The sequence below is a fragment of the Notolepis coatsorum genome, assembly GCF_963971535.1.
Source record: "Notolepis coatsorum genome assembly, chromosome: 1".
Lineage (NCBI taxonomy): Eukaryota > Metazoa > Chordata > Actinopteri > Aulopiformes > Paralepididae > Notolepis > Notolepis coatsorum.
Genome location: NC_140165.1, coordinates 241,305,757 through 241,315,756, shown reverse-complemented (window position 1 = coordinate 241,315,756; position 10,000 = coordinate 241,305,757). Strand labels below are relative to the sequence as shown.

At 47.2% G+C, this 10,000-nt stretch overlaps 1 protein-coding gene across 1 annotated transcript in view; it reads right to left on the bottom strand.

The window, feature by feature from the left end:
- LOC311224464 (unconventional myosin-XVIIIa-like) overlaps nt 1-10,000 on the bottom strand; it is a 283,821-nt gene that overhangs the window by 177,219 nt on the left and 96,602 nt on the right. Inside the window, 1 exon segment of the mRNA XM_084309468.1 lies at nt 7,100-7,187. Within this exon segment, the coding sequence (XP_084165594.1) occupies nt 7,100-7,187 (88 nt within the window).

The window sequence follows — 10,000 nt, the reverse complement described above, 5'->3', positions numbered from 1 at the left end:
AAATGAAGCGGTATTTTCAATTGCATCTCCGTGAAGTGAAGATGAAAATGAATGTGGCCTATTGCATCGCCAAAGAAGAACTTCCTTTCAATACGTTTAAGCCGCTAATTTTGCTCTGCAATAAGAACGGAGTGGATATCAGTCCATCGTATGACAACCACGTCCGATGTGGAGAGATGATGGAGACCATAACCGATGAAATGAAGTCGGACCTGGCGGAGGAAATTGGAGGAAGCCGCTACCTTTCAGTGATGATTGACGGGGACACGGACGCTTCTAACAAAGAATGTGAAATGGTCTAGGTTCTAATCATTATAAATGGAAAGCCAACAAACAAGCTGATCGGACAACAGGAACTAGAGCACAGCCATGCATTAGGTGAGTCGCCTACTATTATGAAGTTTTTTCAATACTTAAATACTGGCTACTTACATTTCCCTCCGGGGATCAATAAAGTATCAATCTATCTATCTAATAACGAGACAATATGCAAATAAAGTAATAATAATTGTCACGGATCCCCGTATATGAAAGTGGCTGGGAACTTACTGCTGGTAAAATCACTGTTTATTTCTCGTTTTGCATAGTATTACAGTACATTCCTCTTCTATAAACAATCAAAGTCCCACCGTAAGAGCTATGGCCTCATACGGGTCCATTAAACCTTTTTGATTAGCGTCTTTCCTTCGAACTGAACATTTCAACTGTCAAAAGCACACATTTGCCTCGAAACACGGCGACACAGTTTTAAAAATAAAGGTCACATACCGTAGGCCTCTTATCAATTCTTCTAATAAAAGTCCCGGATATACATGAATTGGCATAGATCTCTATAAACCGGCCAACACATTTATAACCTTAGGCACACACTGAAACCAGTAACATCACAAATATGAAGCAGGTAATTACCTATAAAAATTATAAATATGGGGTAATTTACAATAATAATAATTCATTTTATTTATAAAGCACTTTTCATTGTGAAACAAAGGTATGCAGAGTTCCTTGTACTTCTGATGGTGTGTGTGTGTGTGATGATCTCATTCAAGGAGTACTACAAGCGCACACATACAGTTTGTTGTTTTTGTTCCATTAGTGATTTACACACTCAATTAAAAAATATTGTATGACAAATTTAAACAGATTTGCACTGCTAATTTGAAGCGTAACATATCGATGTCTTATATACAGTTATGTCCCAGCAATTTACCATTATGGGCAAATAAAGAACTTTTTCTTGTCTTAAAACATGTCTTGTTAAGGTTTGAATCTGCAGCTCCTGGCTCTAACTGAGACCTGGATAACCCCCAATAACTCATCAACACCTGCAGCATTATCTACAAACTATAACTTCACTCACACACCTCAACCTTCCAGACGGGGTGGAGGCACTGGCCTCATGACATCTCCTTCATGGGCTACAAACTTAACACCACTCCCAGAACTATCACTCTCCTCTTTCGAATATCATGCAGTATCTGTCTCTAATCCTTTCAATCTCACCATTGTTACACTCTACCGCCCTCCAGGTCCGCTCGATCACTTCACAGATGAGCTGGACATGCTTCTAAGCTCCTTACCGGAAGATGGTACCCCTCTCCTTCTATTGGGCGACTTCAACCTGCCTGACTCATCTCAGTCAGTCATAGTAGTCTCCCTCCTACAATCGTTTGACCTGACTCCCACTGCCATGCCTCCCACCCACAAAGCAGGCAACTCCTTGGATCTCATATTTTCCCGTAGCTCCAGCATCATTAACACCACGGTAACTCCCCTACATGTATCTGACCATTCCTTCATATCCTTCTCACTAACTCTCATGCTTAACCGAAAGGTCTTCACCCCAACTCAAACCGTCTCACTCAGACGCAACCTGGCATCCCTATCCCCCTCCACCCTCTCCTCTGACATACTATCCGCTCTACCTTTGAGTGACACCTTCTGTGCTCTCTCCACAGAGATGGCAACCTCCACCCTCCTCTCAGCCCTTACAACCTCCTTCGACAAGCTCTGTCCCCTCGTTGAGAAACCTGCCCGCCGTTCCCCACCTAGTCCATGACTGACAGATCCAGTGAGAGAACAAAGACAGGTCCTGAGAGCAGCTGAAAGGAAGTATAGAAAGTCACGCCTCACTGCTGACATCGACACATATGACAACCTCTTGTTAACATTCTCCAAAACCATTACTAATGCCAAAGCTTCTTTCTTTCACCATAGGATCGAGGCCTCTGCCAAGAATCTTCGCAAACTGCATGCTACCATGTCCTCCCTCCTCACTCCCCCCCCACCCCCCCCCTCCCTCATCTTTCTCTGCCAAAGACTTTGCGATCTTCTTTGAGGAAAAAGTGGAGAACATCCGCAGCTCCTTCTCCCAACCCCCACCCATTCCAAATGCTGAATCGAGAACCTCATCCTTCACTCCGTCATCTTTCTCTCCCATTACAGAAGCCGAGACCCTGACACTGGTAACGTCGAACCGTCCGACTACATGCCAGCTGGACCAGCTACCCTCCCCACTCCTCCAGACCATAGCACCAGACATCCTCCCATTCCTAACTGCAACCATCAACTCCTCACTCAACTCGGGGGTGGTCCCCACCTACCTAAAACAAGCCAGAGTCACGCCCCTTATAAAAAAAACATCCCTGAACCCTACAGTCATAGGCAACTACCGTCCTGTCTCTCTTCTCTCCTTCCTTTCTAAAACACTTGAACGTGCTGTATCCAACCAACTTACTGCTTATCTCTTACAGAATGACCTCCTAGACCCTAATCAGTCAGGCTTCAGGACTGGTCACTCCACAGAGACAGCCCTCATTGCGGTCACAGAGGCACTTCACTTAGCAAAAGCGAAAGGCCTCTCCTCTGTCCTGATTCTCCTAGATCTATCTGCAGCCTTCGACACAGTCAACCACCAGATCCTCCTCGCGGCCCTCGCAGGAATGGGAGTGGCTGGCTCTGCGCTGACATGGCTGTCATCATACCTCAATGACCGCTCCTACCAAGTGTCATGGAGAGGGACCCTGTCGGCCACCCGCCCCCTTGCGGACGGGTGTCCCCCAGGGCTCGGTTTTAGGACCCCTTCTCTTCTCCCTCTACACTAAATCACTGGGTAACATTATCACGTCTCATGGCTTCTCCTACCATTGTTATGCCGACGATACTCAACTCTTCCTCTCCTTCCCTCCCTCAGATATCCACGTCTCTGAGCGGATCTCGGCCTGTCTGTCCGACATCTCCGCCTGGATGACGACCAACCACCTCAAACTGAACCTAAGCAAAACAGAATTGCTCCACCTGCCGGCCAAATCCTCCCCCCTGACCGACCTTTCCATCACAGTCGAGAATGCAGCTGTGACCGCGTCCCCGACCGCCAAGAACCTTGGTGTTGTCCTCGACGACCAGTTGAACTTCTCTGCTCACATCGCAGCGACAACCAGAACCTGCCGATTCCTCCTGAGCAACGTCAGAAGGATCCGCCCCTTCCTGACAAAAGAAGCCACCCAACTCCTCGTCCAATCAACAGTCATCTCCTGCCTCGACTACTGCAACGCACTGCTCGCTGGCCTCCCGGCCACTGCCACTAAGCCTCTTCAACTCATTCAGAACGCAGCGGCCCGCCTGATCTCAAACCTACCGAAGTCGGCCCATGTCATCCCACTTCTTAGGGACCTGCACTGGCTCCCCATTGCTGCACGAATCCGCTTCAAGGCCCTCGACCTAGCATACCGTGCGGCAAAGGGAACCGCTCCCGCCTACCTCCGGTCAATGGTCTCTAACTACACACCCTCAAGACCCCTACGCTCTGCATCTTCTGGCCGCCTCAGACCTACTCCTATCCAAGCTCCGGGAGGGTCATCAAAGAGAAGTCGCCTATTCTCAGTCCTTGCCCCACAATGGTGGAATGAACTACCCACCCCAGTTAGGACAGCCGAAACACGTCCAATCTTTCGCCGTCGACTAAAGACGCACTTCTTCAACCATTATCTGAATTAAAAAAAATAAAAATAAAATCTAACCCTAACTAACCGTACTGTCATGCACTTGTCCTAATAAACTAACTTACACTGTAGCACTCAACACTTTGATGAACATTGTTGCTCAGCTGATAGAGTTGTGCCCTTCCTGATGGCTTGTCATACAGAACTTGTAATTCGCTTTGGATAAAAGCGTCAGCTAAATGACTAAATGTAAATGTAAATGAATGTTGTGTGCCCTGTATGCAAGATTCATGTCCTTTGCCAGTCACATACCTATTTAAGTGATTCACTACTTGTGGTTGTTTTTAGAGATTTTAGAGTCGTTTTATTCTCGTGCTACAAGATTTTGGCTTGTGCTACAAAACTATCAACCTCTGTAGCACCAGTGCTATGTGCGGCTATGTGCACAAAAAAGTTTACGTACAGCCCTAATCAGATGTATGTACAGAGTTGTAGTATTAATATGTAAAGTGATACAGGTATAAAGACACTATCAGGGCTGTACGCTAAGCTTTTTCACTAGGGGCACACTTAGTGAAAAAAAAAATTTTTAGGGGCACATTTTTAAATAACAATTTTACCATTATTTATATCGATTGTTTTTGATTTAAAAAAATAATAATTATTTTATATAATTTTTTTTTTAATATATATATTATATAATCATACTTGTAGTTGTATTATCTGCGAGACATCGCCACCACGCAACAAGTCAAAATGCTCGCTATATGCAACCAGCTCCACTGTCTGTGTGTACTCGAGTAGCCTCCAGCTACGGCCAGGATTCTCCGGCGCTGCAGCTGGCCCTATTGACTATATTCAGCGTGCCCTCAGCTCGAATACGCATAAGACATTGATATCAGGAGCTATCTGTAGCTATTTAGTTTAATGGGACGTTTCGTTTTGAACAGTGAGCTAACGCGAGCTATCATGCACTAGATAGACTTGCTGGAGCATTTGTTGATATCAGTAGCTAGCCGGCTGGCAGGCTCACCGAGGTCCCAGTGTCCCACTAGAGACTAGTGTTTACAACAGCCACGGGTGCGGGAGGGAGGAGGAGCAGCAGACGCCGCAGCTCTCTCCGTGTGTCTGAGTTCAGTTCAGTTCGGCTCACTATAGGAGGTCGAACGCGTCGAAAATATGAAGCAATACTAACTTTACTTTTCATCATAGCTAAATGAATCAGACAGTCAGCCAGTCTATCAGAGTGAGTGCTCAGTCGATTGTTCCCGCTGATCATACCTGCTGAGTGCTCACTGCTCAGCTCGCGTGAGTGGCGTCATCACACGCCTTGGATAATTTAGGAGTGAAATGCGAATGCAAGGCTAAAGCACTATTCGCAAGCCCGCCCCCAGATAATATTTACCAATCGCAACGGCCAATTAAAGGGGCAATTCGCGATCATCTCGTCGCAGTGTACAGCCCTGGTAGTAAGTCATACTGGCCAACAGTATAACTAGTATGAGTAGGTAAGGGATATGTACAGATATAGATATAGTATCTTACCAACTGTTCACCTGTTTTATTGCAACACTACCATCACTGACTAAGAAGGGAGATCCCCCCTTGAACGGCCCTACTAAGGTTTCTCTCCACATTGCCTGAGGTGCATTTTTTCCTATTGCTAGGTTTTAGTGAGTTTTTCCTTAACTTCGCGTGGGGTATGTCTGGGAGTGTTGCATTTATTTTAAATTTTTTTGGACTTTATGGTGTTTTTGTTTTGTTCTTAACTTATTGTGATGTTTCTTCTTGACTTGTTTAAAGAAGACATGTCCGGCCCATGGGGACATTAATGTGTGTTGTCGGGCCTTACAAATACATTTGATTTGATTTGATCTACAGACAGGACAACAGGAAAACATCACCGTTATCAGTTCTAAAGGGAGCTGAACTCATCCGAGAAGATAATACAAAAGAATATGGGATCAAAATGTAAACATTTTGTAAATGAGGTGGATGTAGTGATCGATTGTAGTGCAAGAAGAAAGGAGTGTTCCAGAGACGTGATACTATCAGGACGATGTGATTATTGTAAAGAGATAATACTCAACAGCGGCCAGAAAGTGTACGTGTGGAGGATGTTAATGTGAAGAGGTCAAACTAGCATTATTTAGCTGAAAAGAACGTGTGATGGAACAGCAGGGGGGCATTTGCATCTGAAGGCAGGAGTGGGCGATTGTTGATGTTCTATTTGACGCTCTTCCTCGTCTACCCCCCGCAGTGCAAGTCTTCTAACAACGTCGGCTTGTTAGCTACAGTAACGGGAAATGTCATTTTATATTGCAATTTTGCAACTTAAAACTGTGCAATAGTGCTCACTATTTATTTATTCATTGGAACTTTTTTATTTCAGCGCTGACATTCATTGTTTGTTGTATTGGTTGTCCTTTTTATCACTTTTTATTGTCCGTCAACTGCACTGAACTACCGGATACCTGAATTTCCCCAAGGGGATGAATAAAGTATCTATCTATCTATCTATCTATCTATCTATCTATCTATCTATCTATCTATCTATCTATCTATCTATCTATCTATCTATCTATCTATCTATCTATCTAGTAGCATCATCGCCGACAATAGCTGCCAAACATCAGAGCTCTACGCTGTATTAACTCTATCACTCTATTAGCTACTGACTGTTACGACTAGCCAATGTTATAAAGAACCGATGCGCTAACAATCATTGGACATATCTTTTAGCTAATGTTACTAGTAGCCAATATTTTCAAGTGGGGCGACGGTGGCTCAGGTGGTAGAGCAGCCATCAGGTAATCCGAAGGCTCCCGGGTTCGATTCCAGCTCCTCCTGGCAGCACGTGTCGAAGTGTCCTTGAGCGAGACACTTAACCGGCAACTGCTCCCGATGAGCAGGTCGGCGCCTCGCATGGTTGCCTCCGCCGTCGGTGTGTGAATGTGTGAGTGAATGGGTGAATGTGAGTTAATTAGTTGGATAGTTGCTTTGGATAAAAGCGCTATATATAAATGCAGTCCATAAACACAATCTGTGGGTAGTAGACCTGGAAGGTGAACGATGTCAAACCGAGGGGCGCACATATTTAATATAATTGCCCGTCCGCGGCACGTGGGGAAGGAAATGCTATGTTAATGGAGACTCACCCAGGGAGAAGCCATCCTTGTGGACCAGCCAGACCTTCTCCGAGCCGAACCATGCCTGCTCCGCTGCGATCTGCTCCTCTGTCTTTACCTGGTGGGAAGAAGACGGGACAAACCACAGTCAAGTTCTGTGTAAAAAATTGGACACAAAATCACTGTTACCGGGCCACTCAAAGCCACGCCGACACTATTTTCCTGCCGAGGAGAAGTGGTCAGGAAGATTGACAGTGCAGGCAAAGACCTCTACTGTGTGTCTCTACAGGCGTCATGCAGCCGAGGCTCCTCTCACAGACGCCCGCGTGACAAACAAACACTCACACTTTCCCAGGCGGTCAATGCGGATAATCCGCTCAAAACTGACCGCGTTGACGGGAATGCACGACATGCCGTGGATGGATGACAGTAACACACACGCACGCACACACACACGCGCACGCATGCACACACATGGTGAGGCTTCAAGGCCAGCAGACGGAGAGGGGCTTGGGTTGAGGCAGACTGGAGCAGCAGATTACACACAGAGCGCACATGTTGTGTCACTGCTCTGCGCTCCCTGCGCCCGACTGTCCCCAAGCCGCTCACACAGTTCACTGGGCACCGCATGCTCCCTCAGGGTCCTGGCGTGCGTGCATGTGTGTGTGTGTGTGCGTGTGTGTGTGTGGAGTGTTATGCACTAGTATGAGTCTGAGAGAGAAAGGGGGGGTAGAGGCAGAGAGTGAGAGGAGAGAGAGAGGGGGGAGAGAGAGAGAGAGAGAGAGGCAGAGAGAGAGAAAGAGAGAGGGAGAGAGAAGAGAGAAAGAGTGTGTGAGTATCTGGTAGTCAACATGAACTTCTGATGACCCAAAGTGAGCGACAGTGTTTTAAGTTGATACAAGCCTCAGAGGTGGGTGAGGAGGGTGTGCACACACACACACACACACACACACACACACACACACACACACACACACACACACACACACACACACACACACACACACACACACACACACACACACACACACACACACACACACACACACACACACACACACACACACACACACACACACACACACACACACACACACACACACACACACACACACACACACACACACAAAATGCTTGGGATTAACTTCGTTCAGTGTACCCCTCGGGTATAAAGCAAATACAAGCTAAAAAAAAAATCACATCATAAAATCATAAATACATTGGGAGGGAAAAAAAGAAATGTAAAAAAAAAAAAACGTTCTTGCTGGATTCAATGCCACCTGTTAACAAAAACGGTTGTAGACAGTGTTCTGTCTGGTTGTCTAAAACTACAAGTGCAAGGCAGGCAAGGCAGTGTCACTCAGCGGGAGTGGATGGAAGAGTGGACAAGGCACAGCAATGCACACACACACAGAGCACTCTCCAACACACACACACACAGAGCACTCTCCAACACACACACACACAGAGCACTCTCCAAAACACACACACAGAGTGCACTCTCCAAAACACACACACACACACACACACACACACACACACAGAGTGCACTCTCCAAAACACACACTGAGAGAGTGCACTCTCAGAAACACCACAGTCGGCGGGCGGTGTGGGGTTGGGTGGGGCGGTGTGGGGGTTGGGTGGGGCTGGGTGGGGCAGGGCGGGGCTGGGTGCGAGGGTGAAGGGGTGGTGGTGAGTTAGACGCAGGCACAGCGCGGGCCAGACCTTGGGTTGCTGCACCGCAGCGTGGGACGCCTTTAGGAGGGCCACAGGGTCATCTTCCACCACTCCCTGGTGAGTGGCCAGCGTGAGGAGGAGAAGGGGTCAAAGGTCACAGTTAGACATGTACTACACAGATATATATATATATAGGGCTGACAAGCACAAAATACGCAAACATGGAAAATGTCGTATCATCGGCATACAATGTTGCCCATATCATCGACTGCAGGGAAAACGTGCTTTAGTTAGTTAGTTAGGCCTGTAGGGATGAAGATACTTGTTTACAGCAGACCTGCAGCTTAAAGGTACAATCATTACCCTCCATCATAGAACCCAATGCAATCCACTCCGTGGGGCAGTGTGGTGGTAGATGAGCTTCAAAATGGTAAAACAGTGCGACTAGTGGTCAAGTGTCATTATGATTAGTGAGCCTAAATGGTCCCTGTGAGGCGAGATCGATCCTCAGGCACTGTGTGGGCTTCACGTCTTTCTCTCTGAAAGGGAGGCAACAACCAAAGCGCTGAGCTGGGGGGAGATGGAGGGGTGGGAGCGGGTGACTGATGGAGAGCCAAGCCTCCGTCTGGGAGATAAGCTAATGCATCATGACACGGGGTCCGTCACGGGGAGCAGGGGAGAGACGGCACCAGCTGACAGTCATAAATCAGATACGCCTCCTCAGACGAGACGCACCGGTACTCCCGTCCACCGCCGCTCGCTCACACACTCTGCCAATATGGCATCTCCCCTGCTTCGCTCGGGGGGGGGGGGCCAAAACATGCAACCGTCGGGTGGGGGGAGGGGGAGCGTTCTATCACCATGCTAACACCCCCCCCCCCCCCCCCCTATTAAGGAGGAGCGGGGGGCACAGAGCGATGTAAAAAACCTCATGCGGGTCGTTCGTCATCGGTACGGAAGCGTCTTTGAAAAGTGTGCGGTATATCAGGAATGTGCAACTCGAGGGGGAAATTAGCAGAGGGTGAAGTCGTTGAATTAAAAAGGAATTAGTAGGAAAACCCTGACGAGCTCATACATCCTGTCATGCACATCAAAGGGGGAAAAGAAATGAGAAAGGTTCACGGTTTAGAAATGTACAGGTTTTCACGACAAGAGGGCAGGGAAAGAGGAGACAATGAACCTATATTCACACAGTGGGACATTTTGCTCTCAAAAGCGGCTGGAAGTGGAATTTTATTTTTTAAATAAGTGTTA